This window comes from Lepus europaeus, chromosome 13 (assembly GCF_033115175.1).
Source record: "Lepus europaeus isolate LE1 chromosome 13, mLepTim1.pri, whole genome shotgun sequence".
NCBI lineage: Eukaryota > Metazoa > Chordata > Mammalia > Lagomorpha > Leporidae > Lepus > Lepus europaeus.
Window position 1 is genome coordinate 14,871,403 of NC_084839.1, and position 18,607 is coordinate 14,890,009.

Here is an 18,607-nt window from a genome sequence, read left to right on the forward strand (position 1 = left end):
GTAGAAAGAAGGCCTTTTAAACCATGATCCAAAATCCAGATTTAGAAAATGCTGACAAATTGGTCTAAATAAAAATAATCTTTCCCTGGAAAAATCAAACCAAACAACAAGAATACAAACTATTTCAAAAGAATAATGATGAATTAAAAGAAACACTTACAACAAAGGCTAGTATCTCTTAAAATATATTTTTATAAATTAAAATTTAAGGGAAAGATTAAAGAAAAATGGTATAGAATATGAACAGATTATTCACAAGGTATAAAAATGGCCCTTAAACAGATGAAAAAATTCTCACTATTATTCATAATGATGGCATCTAGCTGTGACTACCTCAGTATACCAATTCTCATCCTAATGGCAAAAATTAAGCCCAACTATCTACCATACTCCTTGCTGGCAAGGCTGTGAGGAAGCATCCTCTCACACAATGCTAGTGCAAATGCAAAAATGGTACACATCCTAAAGCAGGAATTTAGCAAATCTCTAACACAACCACATATGTCTTGAGGCTTCAATCCAGGAAAGTCAATTTATCTTGAAGGTACAGCTAGACATTCCTGAAATACGCTCATTCACTGCAGCACTATCTGAGACTGCAAAATACTCGAAATGACCTAGATACACAAACATGGAATGACTGAATAAACTATGGACCACACAAAAAAACTATTATCAGAAAAAAAGAACTGGTGCTTTATAATGGGTGGGTGGGAAATGAAACTGAAGGGATAAGTGAAGACACTTCTCTAATATTCTTACGTGTGAAGCTCTGACTCTTGGAATTGTGTTAATTTCTACATATTCACACCAAAATGAAATTATAACAAAAGGATGGGAGAAATCTAAAACTGACTACAATAAGAACAAATACAAACATTTCTATTTCACGTTAATAACTATCACACTAAATAAGAGAAAAATTAATCTAAGTAACTAGGACACTATTAAGTTGACTAAATACTACGGAAAATAATTGCAAGCACAGATTTGTTTTTGTAGATGTGCAAAGTGGGACAGTAAATGTTAATGTTCTCAACAGTCAGGTTCCTACTGTGGAAAAAGGAAGACAGAAACACGATTAAGGTAAGGCCACAAAGATGGTGGTGGGATTAGATGCCACTAGAGATATCAACATGAACTCACACATTCAGCTCTATTCACTGAACAGCCCTGAAATGCTTTCCCAGTAACAACTAGCACCCCAGAACAAAAACAGTGTTTACAGGTACCATCCCCCAAATAAAAAAACCCAGGGCTCTTTGGAGAAATGACTGATCCCAAGGCTGAATCAAGGAAGGTAAACAATGAGCCTGAAACATCTCCTTAGGGCAGAAAGTAAAGAAATGCTCAAAAAAAAGGGAACATATTTAAAAGACATAGAAACCAGATTGAAAAGGCTCTACTTGAGCAAGGTATAACTTAAACATATAAATAACAAGAACTGCGGCTGGCGCTGTGGCATAGTAGGTTAATCCTCTGCCTGCGGTGCTGGCATCCCATATGGGTGCTGGTTCTAGTCCTGGCTGTTCCTATTCCAACCCAGCTCTCTCCTATGACCTGGGAAAGCAATGGAAGATGGCCCAAGTCATTGGGCCCCTGCACCCACATGGGAGACCTGGAAGAAGCTCCTGGCTCCTGGCTGTTGCAGCCATTTGGGGAGTGAACTAGCGGACGAAAGACCTTTCTCTCTGTCTCTCCCTCTCCCTTTCTGTAACTCTACCTCTCAAACAAATAAAATCTTTTAAAAAAATACATTAAAAATATTTAAAAATAAATAAATAAATAAATAACAAGAACTGACTACATAATAAAATAGGAATCCATTAAGTCCATGTTATAAAGGGCAAGTAGGTAAATGAAATAGGTGCTTGAGGGAAAAGGCACTTCCTTTGTAAATGACTGATAACATGGAAGATGCAGAGGAACCAGAAAATCATAATTTTCACAAACAGTATAGTTTAAGATTAGTTGAGACAAGAATCATTAGCTGATGGCAAAATCCAGGACTGAAAATATGAAAAGCCAGGTCTTATCATGGCTATAAGATGTCCTTCCACACAATGCTTATTAGTTGCAAGGGAAAAAAAAATACTGAATGATACACATAATGCAAAAACTAAACAACATCTTTACTGAGTGGTCACATTAACATCACCAGTAAGAGAGATGATATGTGCTTCTGGATATTATACTCCATTATTTACATAGTATCCTGGCCAAGAATACAAACATGAATTAATTATGAGGAAACAGAAGGTAAACCCAAAACAGAGTAATCTGTAAAATAATAGGACAAATGAAATATGTGATTCTAAACTGTATCCTATAATGTAGGACAAACACTGAGAATTGACAAAACTGGAACAGGACTGAAGGGACTGAGATTTCATCAATGTTAAATTTCTTGCATATAATAAATTTACACTGAAATACTAAGAGTCATGATGATATATACATGTGTTCATGTGTACATGTCTATATAATGTGAAATACTAATATAGCCTTTCAATAATGTTTGGAGTCTTGTGATTTTTTGACACTTACCATGTAATATATATTTATATCAATCATATCTGGGCAATTTCTCTTTTCAAGACATTATTAATTCTAGATGGAAAAATTCATTAGGACTCAAATTTTGCTTGTAGTCCAGCTACTTCTTAAACCATTATTACACCTATTATTTATATTTTTATATTTTACCACCAGTAAGAACAGAAATATAACACCTGTGTGATTCGCAGAGCATGGAATTAAATTTGTATTTTCCTTATGGGGCCAGCACTGTGGTGCAGTGGGTAGTCGCCATCTGCAGTGCCGACATCCCTGTGCGCTCTGGTTGAGTCCCAGCTGCCCCACTTTCAATCCAGTTCCCTGCTAATGCACCTGGGAAAGGAGCGGAAGACAGCCCAAGTACTTGGACCCCTGCACCCACGTGGGAGTCCCTGAAGAAGCTCCTGGCTTTGGCCTGGCCCAGCCCAGGGCTGGTGTGGCCAGTTGGGGAGTGAACCAGTGGATAGAAGATCTGCCTTTCAAATAAAATTAATCTTTAAAAATAAATAAATTTGTATTTTCACTGAAAAAAATAGAGCTTTTTGCTCAGGTTTTTTTTCAGCCTTTTCAACAATGGCATGTGAATCTACAAGTATCACAAAATTTAAAATTTGCTTAAAAATCACTGTATTATTGGTATATGAATGAACAGTTAAGTCTACTGTTACATGAAAATACATTAATGACTTTAGAATACAAAAAAAATCAAAGTATAACAATTAGAGAAGATAGCTGAATTTTTTACAGTTTAGCAGTGAAAAAGACCTTTGAAAATGGATCAAAATCTATTAGTCATACAAATAAAAACACACAAAACATAAACACACACTGAACACATAAATTTCTGCATAGTAATAATGGCTCCATTAACTACTAAAAAACATGAGAAAAAACTACTCACATATTACACAAAGAACTCATCTTTTTAAATATATGAAGGGCTCTTAAAAATTGAGGAAAATATTCATAGAAAAACGAAAACAGTATTTCACAGAAAAAAAAATACAAAGCAATGGTTCTTAGACATGAAAATTAGAGGTGGGAGTCTGGCACAGCACTTAAAATGTCATCTGGAATGGCCAGCCACCATCTCATTTTGGAGTTGCCTGGGTTTTAGTCCTAGCTCCACTTCCCAAATTCCAGGTTCCTGATGTACACCCAGGGAAGTAGTGATGACTGTTAAGTGGTAAGGTCTCTCACCCATGTGAGAGACCTGGATTGAGCTATTGACTCCTGGCTTCAGCCTGGCCTACCACTGGCTGTTAAGGGCATCTGGGGAAGGGAAACAGCAAATGGAAGAACCCTCTGTCTCTGCCTTTCACATAAAAATTAAAAAACAAAAAAGATACAAAAATGAAAAGATGCTCAATTTTACTCAAAATTAAAGAGAAATGCAAACTAATACTATACTGACGCAAATTCATTTTGGGGAAAAATCTATCCTTCAGCAAAAAATATCAAAATGTATTATCTATTATTATTTTAAAAGTATTTAATATTTTAATGTTTCTTCCTATTGTATTCTGACATTTTTGAAAAGACAATCGGAATCACTCCTATTCTCAGCCTTTTTATAATATGAAAACTTCATAATGTGTAGTATTTGCAATTTTCTAAGGTAATTTAACCACTCTCCAATTGTTTCTATTTTGAATTTTTCAATGTTATAAATAATGCTGCAACAGACTTCTGAGCACAGTCTTTTTCTCATTTTAGATTAGATTACAGCAACACAATTGCTTGGCCAATTGAAATGTTAACCAAATATTTTGACATAGACTGCCTAAATGCTTCTTCAGAAAGATGTTAACAGTAACAACTAATATAATGAGGCCGGTGCTGTGGCTTAGTAGGCTGGGGCCTCTGCCTGTGGCACCAGTTTGTGTCCTGGCTGCTTCTCTTCTGATCCAGCTCCCTTCTCATGGCCTGAGAAAGCAGCGGACGATGGCCCAGGTGCATGGGTTCCACACCCATGTGGGAGACCCAGAGAAACCTCCTCGTTTCTAAGTTCGAATCAGCCCAGCTATGGCCATTGTGGCCATTTGAGGAGTGAACCAGCAGAGGGAGGACCTCTGTCTCTCCCTCTCTCTGTCTATAACTCTACTTCTCAAATAAATAAATAAAATCTTTAATAAAATACAAACCCTCCAAATATATTATGTTTTCTACACATTCTGTTTACTATGGACTATCTTCATTACAATTCTGTAAGGTATTATAAGTATTATAAGTGTATCAGTTTTGTAGATGAGGAGACAAAGATTCATAGAGATAATTTCCAAAGCCACATAAGTAGGCAGAACTGTAATTCAAACACAGGCACTCCTCCTTCAGAACCTGTGCTCTAATTATACAAAAGTGGCCGGCGCTGTGGCTCATTTGGCTAATCCTCCGCTTGCGGCGCGGGCACCCCGGGTTCTAGTCCCGGTTGGGGCGCCAGGTACTAGTCCCGCTTGCTCCTCTTCCAGTCCAGCTCTCTGCTGTGGCCTGGGAGGGCAGTGGAAGATGGCCCAAGTGCTTGGTCCCTGCACCCGCATGGGAGACCGGGAGGAAGTACCCAGCTCCTGGCTTCAGATCGGCATAGCGCCAGCCATAGCAGCCATTAGGGGAGTGAACCAACGAAAGGAAGACCTTTCACTCTGTCTCTCTCTCACTATCTATAACTGTCAAATAAAAAAAAAAATTATACAAAAGCTTCCATTTTTACCAATAAAAAGTGTTTTATTGAAAACTCACTGACTTGGAGTATTACTATCATTTTTATCTTATTCAATTTATTGTATTTAGCTTCTGTTTCAATTTGTATTTCTTTGATTACTTGTGAAGTTTAATATTTTCATGTCCATATGAATCTTATAGACATAAAGGCATTTATGTTAAAATGTTATTTCATAATGAGTTTCTAGTAATTCAGAAGTTTATTGTTAACATGTATATAAGACTATTTCAGCTAAAACTATCTGCTGTTAGTATTTCATCAAAATTTAAGATTTACATATAAATATATATTTTTTTAAAAATTTTAATCATTTTATTTGAAAGGGGGGGGGCGGAAGGGAATGAAAAGAGGGAGAGAATGATATCTCCCTTCTGCTGGTTCACTTCTCAAAGGTCTGCAATAGCCAGGGCTAGACCAAGAAGCAGCCAGGAACAGGGAACTCAATCCAGGTCTCTGAAGTGGATGGCAGGAACCCAACTAGTTGAGCCAATACCTGCTGCCTTCCAGAGTCTGCATTAGCAGGAAACTTTACTGTAGCACAGCTTTACTTGAGCTCGCCACTCCAATATGGATTGTGGGTGCTATAGGTAGCATATGATATATCAAATGCTCACCCCTGTTTTACTATTATTATTATTATTATTTAAATATTTATTTATTTGAAAGGCAGAAATATATATAGAGAGGTCTTCCATCTGCTGGGTCACTCTACAAATGGCTGCAAGAGCTGGGGCTTAGAGCCAGGAGCTTTCTCCGGGTCTCCCACATGGATAGCAAGGGCCTAAGCACCTGGGCCATCCCCTGCTGCTTTCTCAGGCCATTAGCAAGGAGTTGGACTGGAAGTTGTGCAGAAGGGACCCAAACCAGCACCCATATGGGATGTCTGTGTAGTAGGCAGCGGCTTAACCCACTATGCCATAGTGCCTGCCCCTACTTTATTATTCTACAATTTTTAAATATCCATGCAGGTGCAGGAGACCAAGTACTTGGGGCATCTTTTACTGCTTTTCCAGGCCATAACAGAGAACTGAATCAGAAGTGGAGCAACTAGGTCTTGAACTGGCGCTCCTATGGGATGCAGGCATGGCAGGCAATGGCTCTACCTGCTATGTCACAGTACCGGTCCCTATTTTTTAAATTTATTTTTTATGTCTTGAAAATACTTGTGGATACCATATTAGAACAGCTAACAACCACTTACCTCATTATTTCCTCTCGATCTCCATGGCTAGCATGTTCTGCCTGTATCTTTTGTCTTAATCGATTAATTTCTTTGTCTAGAATTGATGCAGATTTCTTTACTTCTATCCGCTCTGGGCAGATTTGTCTTGCCTGCGACATTTTCTCCTAAGAAAATATATGTTTAATACGATAAGACTCTTCTTTAATATGATAATTCATTATACTATTTGTGCCAAAACATGCAAAGTAAAATTCTGAACTTAAGTTTAAGAAATACATTTTAATTATTTAACATCAACGTCATATAAGCTTTATATGAAGGATACAGTATGAAGTCATTATAATTCTTCAAGAGAAAACTACATTACTCTGCACAACTTAAAGAATTTGTAATATCTCCACAACTTTTTGGTGAAATAAATGTACAGTAGTAGTTAGGAAAAGCTTGGTATCCAGGGCTCTAAAAATCAGACACAGGCCGGCGCCGCGGCTCACTAGGCTAATCCTCCGCCTTGCGGCGCCGGCACACCGGGTTCTAGTCCCGGTCGGGGCGCCGGTTCTATCCCGGCTGCCCCTCTTCCAGGCCAGCTCTCTGCCGTGGCCAGGGAGTGCAGTGAGGATGGCTCAAGTGCTTGGGCCCTGCACCCCATGGGAGACCAGGATAGGCACCTGGCTCCTGCCATCGGATCAGCGCAGTGCGCCGGCCGCAGTGCGCCAGCCGCGGCGGCCATTGGAGGGTGAACCAATGGCAAAAGGAAGACCTTTCTCTCTGTCTCTCTCTCACTGTCCACTCTGCCTGTCAAAAAAAAAAAAAAAAAAAAAAAAAAAAAATCAGACACAGCCTTCCAGTAAGCATAGAAAACAAACAAGAAACCCTCATGTTTGTGTAAGATTAAAAAATACAGAGCACTTTCAAACATGGTATTTGTTTTATATTAACAACATTCTGTATTTATAGTGGTCAACAAGAGCAGTACTAGGAGCTAAAATGGAGCCTAGCCACATTCAGGAAGGGGTGCCTTTTTCTGACGCCACATGGGTATCCACATGCCAAGCTGTGTACCTAGGGAGCTATGTCAGATGAGAAAGTATGACGTTGTCTGACCCACGCAGGGCACATGATTGAACTGCTGCAGTCTTGCCTAGTTAAGTCCCATTCTTCAAGGGCTCCTAAGCCTCCTCTGTTGATGCAACAGAACACTTGTCACTATAGAACAAAAATTCAGACAACCTGTTTCTTGGAACATGTATTAGGCAAAGCACATTTCAATAACCATGACTAAGGTTCTAAACAAAATAATTTGAAAGAAAAAAAAATGGATGACCTCTAGTTCTTTTTCTTTCATGTCTAGTTCTCTTTTCTTTTTATTTAAAGTATCTAAGTGTTCTTTTTGTTTTTCTTCATAATGCCGCTTCCCACGTTTTTGATTATCCACTTCAGAGTCAGCAAGGTTTAATTCATCCTGTTAGAATCAAGCCAAAATAATAAACAATGTTTAAAAACATTTCCAACCAAGTAGTAAACTAATTAACAACTCAGTAAAGTGGCTAGAACTATGCTGCTTGAAGAGGCATGTGTTAACAGTTCCTGTCCTTGCATGTTTGAAAAAAGGCAAGCAGTTACAAAAATCAGAAAAACACATTATAGGGGCAAATGTTTAGCCCCTATAGCAATTAAGAGGCCTACATTCCATATAGGACTCTGTGGGTTTGATACTCAACTCTGGCTCTTAAGTCCGGCTTCCTGCTAATGCACACCATGGGAGTGACAATGCTCAAGTCATTGGGCTCTTGCCAACCAAATGTGAGACCATATAAATTGTACTACCGGTTTTGGTCCAGCCCAGGTTTGGCCCTGTCCCTGAACTGCAGACATTTAGGGAGTGAACCAGCAGATGGGAGTGTTTCCTCTCTGTTTCTATCTCTGCACTTCAAATAAATAAAACCTAGAAAACACATCATGGGGCCAGCGCTGTGGTGTAGTCAGTAAAGCCACTGGCTGCTATGCCAGCATCCCATATGGGTGTCAGTTCAAATCCCAGCTGCTCCACTTCCGATCCAGCTCTCTGCTATGGTCTGGGAAAGCAGTAGAAGATGATCCAAGTGCTTGGGTCCCTACACCCACGTGGGAGACCCGGAAGAAACTCCTGGCTTCCGATTGGCTCAGCTCCGGCCGTTGCGGCCAATTGGGGGAGTGAACCAGCGGATGGAAGACCTCTCTCTCTCTCTCTGCCTCGCCTCCTCTCTCTGTGTAATTCTGACTTTCAAATTAAAAAATAGTAAAAAAAAAAGAAAGAAAGAAAGAAAGAAAGAAAGAAAGAAAGAAAGAAAGAAAGAAAGAAAACACATAATCAAATTCTTACATGAAGTCTACATATTGTAGTACTGTTAATTTTATTTTGGTTAACAAGGTAATTCTGGGGAAATCCATATTAACCTTGAAAAACTTAAAACACGGGTCAGGCATTTGGCATATCTTATATTAGAGTGCCTAGATTTGATACCTGGCTTGGTTCCCGACTACAGCTTTCTGCAAATCAAACCCTAGAAAGAAGTGGTGATGACTCAAGTGACTGGATTCCTATCACTGTGTAGAGATATGCACTAAGTTCCCCTCTCTCAGCTTCATCCACCTACTGGAGATTGTTGTGAGCCTTTGGGGAGTGAACCAGTGAATGGGAACACATGCTCTCTCTGCCACTCAGATAAAAAATTTTAAAAAGAAAAACCTTAATACAAGTGCTCAATACAATAGTCCCCTCTTAACTGTCAGGAACACATCCCAACACTCCCAGGAGATGCCTGAAATCACAAATACTACCAAACTCTACACGTGAGGAATCTTCAAAAAGTCCATGGAAAATGCATATTGTGAAAAAAACTATGCATGGATTTTGAAAATTTTTTGTACCAAAATAAGCATCTCCTAATTCTTTTTTTTTTAATTTGTTTTTTAAGGAATACAAATTTCATAAGCACAACTTTAGGAATATAGTTATTCTTACCACCATATCAGTCTTCCCATGATTATTTTAAACATCTTTTAATTTGTCCATGTTCTTTTTGTAGTATACTAGTATACAGGTTAAACTTACAAATTAGGAATAGCAAGAGATAAACAATAAGAATAAAATAGAAGTCATAATAACATAACTATAGTAGTACTTCAGCATATGTGGTTTCTCTCTTTAGCTAAGGCATACTTTTAGACTGCAGGTAACCATAAGTAACTGAAAATATGGAAAGTGGAATCGTGAATATAAGAAAGGACTGTTGTATACAGTATTTAAAAATGTGCAAAGTACAGTACCAGAAAGTGAACTGGTGGTTTCCCGAAGAAGGGAGAGATAAGAGTCCAAAGGAGCATGGACATGAGGATGCTCTGTATCTGATTTGTGGTCATGGTTTTACAGGCTTATACGTGTCAAAAACATGCTACAGATTTACATGTGTATTTACTGTATGTCAATTATCTCAACAAAACGGTTCAAACAGGCTGATGACTTAAGAGCCACAAAAGTGTTCATTCCAGTAGAATAAATGAAAATGGCATAACTTATGTAGTTGTAGATGTTACAGTCAGAGATTGACAGCTTATAAAACACAATGGTGGGCCGGCGCCGTGGCTCAACAGGCTAATCCTCTGCCTTGCGGCGCCAGCACACCAGGTTCTAGTCCCGGTTGGGGTGCCGGATTCTATCCCGGTTGCCCCTCTTCCAGGCCAGCTCTCTGCTATGGCCCGGGAGTGCAGTGGAGGATGGCCCAAGTCCTTGGGCCCTTCACCCCATGGGAGACCAGGAGAAGCACCTGGCTCCTGCCTTCGGATCAGCGCGGTGTGCTGTCCGCAGCGCACCGGCCACGGCGGCCATTGGAGAGTGAACCAACGGCAAAAAGGAAGACCTTTCTCTCTGTCTCTCTCTCTCTCACTGTCCACTCTGCCTGTCAAAAAAAAAACAAAAAACAAAAAACAAAACAAAACAAAAAAACATACAATGGTTAGTAACTAACGTTTCTAAGCATTTTCAGTAGAAATTGAATTGCTTTAGGGAAACAATTCACCTCTATATGGAATCAAAGCAGTAAAGTGTATATCAGGATTAATTTATACTGGTTAATTTCCTCCTAGCAACCTTGGGAATGGAACCAGTAAATTTGTAAAATGATAAGAGAAACTATAGATGTTAATTTCCCATTTCCCACGTTTACTATGACTGTTTGATCTGTCTTTATTTTTATAAACTTCCTTGCTGTGTACTATCAAATTTAAATTAAAAGATAAAACCAAGAATATGTTACCTAATTTACTGATAATGAAACAGATTTAATAATCTCTCATTCAGGCTCAATGTAGGTCTCACTTTCTGTCCAATAAAGTTAATTCAATAAATCATTAAGTTTATAAGTATAAATCAAAAGAAGCTGATCAAAGCACGAAAAAAAATGTTCCCCATACCAAGATTTCAGCAACTACATACTTAAACACAATACTCCAAATCCTCACTACCCTTCCAACACAGAATGAACTGAAGTTCTAAAAGCAAACAGATTACATCTGGGAGCTAGCAATATGCCAGGTTTCTAGGGAGCTAAATTATTTTGTTAGCCAAATCTCCCTTGTCCTGTTGTTACTGATGGCTGGTATGACATGATACTGAGAAGGAAAAAACGCCTGGATACTGGCTGATGATATTCAGGTTTACTAAAAGACTCACCTCCCACCTTTCAATTATTTGCAGCCCAGGCAGAGAGCTAAAATCAAGAATTCTTATTGCCTTCTGCCCACTTTTTCTTTCCTTGAATTTATTTATGGACTCCCAATTCCAGGAGTTCTTTTAGTCTACAAATCCCTAAAAAAACAGAAGATCGGTTACTCTTCATCACTTCTTGTTTTTAAGTTTTCTAAGATCAACAATTTAGGTGCCAGTCGTTCTTTTTCTATATTGTTTTAGTACATTTCATCATTTTAAGAAGCCACGATCTGGGGCCAGCGTTGTGGCACAGCAGGCTGAGTCCCTATTGTAGCACTGCTTGAAGCACCAGCTGTCAGCTTTCAGTGCTCCAGGGAAAGCAGCAAAAGATGGCCCAAGTACTTGGGCACCTGCCACTCACATGGCAACTGAGCTCCTAGATTCAGCCTGGCCCAGCCACTGCAGCCATTTGGGGAGTAAGACAGAGGATAGAAGATTTATCTTTCTCTTTCAAGTAAATAAATATTTTTTTAAAAAAAGAAGCCATGAATCATCTTTTAACTATTTAAAAATTTGTTTTCCTTAACTTCTATTGCAATTTCTTTCTTTTTTTTTTTTTTTTTTTTTTTGACAGGCAGAGTGGACAGTGAGAGAGAGAGAGAGAGAAAGGTCTTCCTTTGGCATTGGTTCACCCTCCATTGGCCGCTGCGGCTGGCGCACTGCGGCCGGCACACCATGCTGATCCTAAGGCAGGAGCCAGGTGCTTCTCCTGGTCTCCCATGGGGTGCAGGGTCCAAGCACTTGGGCCATCCTCCACTGCACTCCCTGGCCACAGCAGAGAGCTCGCCTGGAAGAGGGGCAACTGGGACAGAATCTGGCGCCCCGACTGGGACTAGAACCCGGTGTGCCGGCGCCGCTAGGCAGAGGATTAGCCTGTTGAGCCACGGCGCTGGCCTATTGCAATTTCATTGTTGTAATTCCTGAGTTCTGAATTATTCTTTGTCTATTCTTGAAATGTGAAATATTTCATTTCATTGCTTCTCATTTTCTCTTAGAAATTATTTTTGTCTTATTTTTTACTTTTAGACTTCCTGTAACTTTAATTCTTATTTCCTATAGTAACTACTTTCTTATTTTCTCTATTAAATACTTGTCCTTCTTTCAATTGAAATATCTAAAATTTATATTCCACTTGATCTTTCTTACCTTTTATTCTCATTTTAAATAGAAAAAAAATTAAACAAATCAAATTATAGTGGCAGGTAGGAATCCCAGCTACATAGGCAACATTGAAAACCAACACCAAACAGACAGAAACTATTTCAATGCAGTTATTCCTGCAACTTTCTTTAATATTCTTCCTCATTCTTCACATTATATTCTCTAAAATTTTTAATGAAGACTACTATAGTAAAATTCACATATAGGCAAATTCTTCTAAACTTTTAAAAAGTTAAAATACATTTTGATTCAAAGGGTAATTTCTCTACAAATTAGTGATATTAACAATATACTTTTCTCCTCTTAGAACATAACATCAGGGGACCAGCGTTGTGGTATAGGAGGTTAAGCCTCCGCCTGCAGCACCAGCATCCCATATGGGCACCAGTTTGAGTTCAGGCTGCTCCATTTCCAATCCAGCTCCCTACTAATGCACCTGGTAAAGCAGGGGAAGATGGCCCAAGTCCTAGGAAGCCTACACCCATGTGAGAGACCCAGAACAAGCTCCCGGATTTGGCCTGGCCCTGCCCGGGCTGTGGTGGCCATTTGGAGGATGAACCAGAGGATGGAAGCTTGCTCTCTATCCTCTTCTCTGTGTCTCTGCCTTTCAAGTAAATAAATAAATCTTTTAAAAAAATTTTTACAAAAATCTGTCTCTATTACTCTGCCTTTCAAATAAATAAGGAAATAAATAAAACTTAAAAAAAAATAAAGAGATGGTAGCTATTTTCTAAGTAAATTATTTAAAAAACTTAACATCAAATCTCTTAGTGTCTTATTGTCTTATAAAGTTTAGAAAATAACTGAGTTATTCCTAAAAATGAAGACGATAAGCTATCTAAATAATTAAGTTTATTAAGTATCATGAAGAATTTATTAAATAATTTTTGTCCCTAAATCTGGCCTCAAAAATTATGTGTTGGGCCGGCGCTGTGGCGTAGTGGGTTAACGCCCTGCTCTCTGCAATGGCCCTGGTTCTTGGGCCCCTGTGGCTGCGTGGAAGACCCGGAGTCTCCTGGCTCCTGGCTTCGGATCGGCGTAGCTCCGGCCGTTGCAGCCAGTTGAGGAGTGGGCCAACAGAAGGAAGACCTCTCTCTCTCGGCTTATCCTCTTCTCTCTGATTAATTCTGACTTTCAAATAAATAAATAAATCTTAAAAAAAAATTATGTGCTAAAAATAAAGAAAAATTCAGCATGGAGAGGCCTGCGTTGTGGCATAGTGGTACTGCCTATGATGCCCACATCCCACATATATGTGTCAGTTCACATCCATCCAGTTCCCTTCTAAAAGCAGCAGAAGATGCCTAAGTGTTTGGGCTCCTGCCACACATGTGGGAGACCCAAACTAAGCTCCTGGCTTCAGCCTGACCCAGTACTAGCCATTTTAGCCATCTGGGGAATGAACCAGTAGATGGAAGATCTTTTTGTCTCTCTCTGTAATTCTTATAAAATAAACAAATCTTAAAATAAAATTCAGCACGGATTTGAACTGATATGTTGATAATCAGGAAATAGGTAGCACTCTATTTCAAATTGGCTTTTCTAGCAATTAAACTTTGCAATACTGAAGGAAAGGTGAGAAGCCGAACAAGCAAGTGCACTATCAGTAGAGACACACTATAAAAATGTCTGTTTCTGGTTCTGAAAAAAAAAAAAAAAAATCACAAAATAAAGAGGCAACAAAGCTGTAATCCTGCAAGGAAACTGAAATTTAGAGATTTAGTCTCCTAAAGGCAAGAACACAAGTGTTCAATAGTAATTGATTTGATGATGAAAAACTCGTCCCTACCATTCTTTACATTCCATTTTTCTATAATTCTGCTTTAATTTAACCAAAAATTATTTTAGGGCAATATCCAATGAGCACATGGTGAATACACTGTGGAAATAAAACTAAAACATGAAATGCACATGTTATCAGAATAAAAACAGCATTTACCTTAAGTGGATCTGCTAGTTCTGACAGTTGATTAATTTTTAATTTAATTGCCTCATACTTATTTTCTGCTACTATTTTTAGACTTTTAAGATACTCCATATTTTCTTTTTGTTGCTCCATATTTTTCTCAACCATTTTCATTTTGCTTTTATTTTCTTGGGCTTCATCTTCCTGGTGACAGTTAAAGAGCATATAGGGTTAATTCAAATACTTAAGTTATCAAATAAAAAAAAATTCTGAGAGAGAAGTAGAGGTTACAGGCAAAGCAAGACAAAGACAAATACAAAGAAAACAACAATATTTTTATGCCCTTAATGGTAAATTAAAATTAGAAGAAAACAGATCAACAAATATGAAGAGAGAGAACATTTAGGAAACAAGTTAAACAATATCTGCTTGGCGTAATAATCAAAAGGAACAATCCTGATTCTGCTTGCTCACTCTCCCTATCACAAAATATACTTGGTGTAAATACATACATATCTTATGTCAACGTGTTAGCTGGTAAGTGAACAAAAATAAAACACAGTCTATTCCTTAAAGACATACAGTCTATCGATGGCATTAAAGCAGAAAAATGGAAAACAAAGCTACTGTTAAGGAAACAATGACAAACTCTCATTAGAATAAAGCTTCAGAAGCACAGGGACTTATTCTGTTTTGTTCACTGTTGTATTCCTCAATACTTAGTGTGCTGCCTGATGTAGAATAAAAATTCAACAAATATGTATTCTGACTGAATTTATTCCATTTATTCCAACTTAGAAAATCAAAGCTGAATGACATTAACAGATGCCTGAAAAAATACTATCGAGTAATATATGTGGTCAATTAGAAAGAAAACCATTAGCTTGAAGAAAAGAAAATGCAGAGACCAACTACAACTGGCTAGGAGATGGCCTTGACATCTGTGTCCACCCAGACTGACACTGAGAATTCTGAGCAGGCCCATACAAAAATAATGTGTTTAAATGCAATTCAGCTTTGTTAAACTTTACTTCAGGTGGTAAGACAAAATAAATCAGAAATCTGAAGGCTTTTCACCACATAATTTTAAAATCAAAACGATGTAAAAACAAAAAAAGCTGAGAAATGATGCTAGCAACCAAAATTGTTGGTTTTATCCTTTAACATTACATTTAAATAGGAAAAAAAAGGGAGGAAGGAATTTTACCAAGGTTGCAATATCTACAGACTGGTGTTCTTCTATATTCTCCAATTCTCGAATTTCAGAAGTATTTTTTCTGATTTTCATCTAAAAAGAAAAATATTTAGATTTTAAAAAGTAAACATAAATAATAATAATAATAATAAAACCTTGGAAAGGACATATTAATCCAAAGCTCTACTATGCATTATGATGCAAAGTTTTCCTTAATTAACAGATGTACACTGGTTTTAAATAAACCAAAAAAGGTTCTCTATAAATTTCTGCCATTTCCATACAAAAAAAAAAAGATATAAGCAGTCCATCTCAGCATTTACAATGAAGAAATTATTGACTGACAAAAGAAAATATTTTTCAGAAACATCCTAAGTTTGAAGTTACAAAAAAATTATTCTGATTCAGTGGTTTTCTTTTCTTTTTTTTTTCTTTTTTTGACAGGCAGAGTGGATAGTGAGAGTGAGAGAGAGAGAGAGAGAGAGAGACAGACAGAGACAGAGACAGAGAGAAAGGTCTTCCTTTTTGCCGTTGGTTCACCCTCCAACGGCCGCTGCGGCCAGCTCATCTCGCTGATCCGAAGGCAGGAGCCAGGTGCTTCTCCTGGTCTCCATGCGGGTGCAGGGCCCAAGGACTTGGGCCATCCTCCACTGCACTCCCGGGCCATAGCAGAGAGCTGACCTGGAAGAGGGGCAACCGCGACAGAATCCGGCGCCCCAACCAGGACTAGAACCCAGTGTGCCGGCGCCGCAAGGAGGATTAGCCTGCTGGGCCACGGCGCCGGCCTGATTCAGTGGTTTTCAAAATATGATCCAAGTAACCTGTGGGCATCTCTGAGATCCTTTTAGGGGGCCCATAATGTTAAAACTGTTTTCATAAAAACACTAAGACATTTACCATTTTTATTAGCATTTTTCTCCCAAGTGTACAGGAGGCTTATATGATGTGTAATGTCACACCAGAGTGAATATCAAAGCTGATAACTATTCAGTTGACCTTCATTATACCAGACATTAAAGATTTACAAAAATATAAAAATGCCAATCATATGACTAAACTATTTTGGTTTTCAGAAATATAGTTTTCATAAATAATTTTATTTGTTAATATGAATTATTTTTAAATGAATATTCTCACATTTAAGTATTTTTAATGTAAATCCTGATGGATATAATCCATGTAAATAAAAGCTCTTTTAAGTGTTTTAAGATTTACTTATTTATTTGAAAGGCAAAGCAACAGAGAAAAGACAGAGGTCTTCCACCTTTTGGTTCTCTCGTCAAATGCCTGCACCAGGGCTGGACCAGGCTGAACCCAGGAGCCAGAAACTCCATCTGGGTCTCCCACATGGGTGGCAGGGGCTCAAAGCACTTGGGCCACCTTCTGCTGCTTTCCCAGGTGCATCTGCAGGAAGCTGTATCAGAACTGGAACAGAACTGGCACTGCCATATAGGATGCAGGCAGCACAAGCAGTGGTTTAACCTGCTGTGTCACACTGCTGGCCCTCCTTGCTTTTAAAAGCTTTTAGTAGTAGGGCTCAAGGCCAAAATGTTTGAGAATTATTACTCCAAGGGAATGGCAGGATCTTAAAATTAACCTGGAAGTTCTAAGTTGAGAAAAACATAATGTGTTGTTCTTACCTTTAACTCTTTGTAATGCAGTTGGCACCTTCTAAGAAATTCTTCATTGCGTTTAATATCCTTTTCAAGGGCAGACAAATGTTGCTGAAGGTTTACTATCTGGGCCTTCTTATTTTCAACCTCATTTTCCAAATCACTTGATGAGAAGAAAAGAATAAAAAAATTTAAATCTATTTCTCAGCATTATAAATGTATTAGGCCTTTACAAAGAACAGGTATTTTATGTTTTAATTTGCAAAATCCTGTTCGGCTAAACCATTTCTATCATCCTACCAAGTTGCTAACCACATAAAAATCTATTCCAGAAATTTTGAAAGTATCCTATACACTGGAGTCTTACTTATTTCACTAATGAGTATTTATGCTATGACTTCCACATGTGAGGTACTGTGCATAACAGAGGCAGAAACAGAATTAAGACAAGCTATAACATTCAAATCTGAATAGGACACTACACTACATGTCCACAGTACTATACTGGGGAAGAAGAAATGAAATACCCGGGTCAGAGCCGCGGCTCAATAGGCTAATCCTCCGCCTGCAGTGCTGGCACCCCGGGTTCTAGTCCCGGTTGGGGCGCCGGATTCTATCCCGGTGGCTCGTCTTCCAGTCCAGCTCTCTGCTATGGCCCGGGAGTGCAGTGGAGGATGGCCCAAGTCCTTGGGCCCTGCACCCGCATAGGAGACCAGGAGAAGCACCTGGCTCCTGGCTTTGGATCAGCACAGTGCACCGGCCACAGCACATCGGCCGGAGCAGCCATTGGGGGGTGAACCAACGGAAAAGGAAGACCTTTCTGTCTGTCTCTCTCTCACTATCCACTCTGTAAAATAAAATAAAATAAAATAAAATAAAATAAAAATTAAAAAAAAAAAAAAAAAAAAGAATGAAATACCCAAGGCAGAGAGTGAGGAAAATAGGAAATTTCTTGGTGAAAAACACTAAGATGATGATGAGGAGAACAGGAAAAAAGGGATGGAGAATAAGCAGTCTCCAAAGCCATGCAGAGAAGCTGCACATAGCAGTCAACTGGCACCAGAAATGAGCAGTTCCTGCCCTACTGATCCTAGCACCTGTCTTCCAAAGCTGTGTGCTTGAAGGATGAGAACCACTTTTGCAGTAGGAACAACCTAGCCCTGTTCCAGGAGTCTGCCATATTCTCCCAAAGATGTCTACTTTTCCATTTTTTAGCACCTCTGAAACTGAAACCATTTTTCTAGTCCATGGTTCAATTAGCAGCATTTACTGGTACATAAAATAACAGAACATAAAATATTTTGTGGTATATACAATAACTTATTTTATCATACATAAATCTATACCTTTATTAAAAAACAGTAATTTTACCAACTACCAAAATAATTTTTGACACTTAGGGCCTAAACCAAAAGTAAAAAACAACAAAATGAGCAGACATTATTATACAATTTTTTGAACATTATGAAATAAAGCACTCAACATAACCTGTATTAACAAAACTTATGAATTTACAACTTCTTTTTT

The 18,607-nt window shown here is 38.5% G+C and overlaps 1 protein-coding gene across 2 annotated transcripts in view; it reads right to left on the reverse strand.

Moving 5' to 3' along the window:
* SMC6 (structural maintenance of chromosomes 6) overlaps positions 1–18,607 on the reverse strand; it is a 95,934-nt gene that overhangs the window by 19,336 nt on the left and 57,991 nt on the right. For both annotated transcript variants that reach the window (XM_062208981.1, XM_062208980.1), the window contains 5 exons: positions 17,108–17,243; positions 15,480–15,560; positions 14,306–14,476; positions 7,783–7,920; positions 6,477–6,622 (listed from right to left, as the gene is read on the reverse strand). In XM_062208981.1, coding sequence (XP_062064965.1) covers positions 6,477–6,622; positions 7,783–7,920; positions 14,306–14,476; positions 15,480–15,560; positions 17,108–17,243 — 672 coding nt within the window. The remainder of the gene's footprint in view (positions 1–6,476; positions 6,623–7,782; positions 7,921–14,305; positions 14,477–15,479; positions 15,561–17,107; positions 17,244–18,607) is intronic.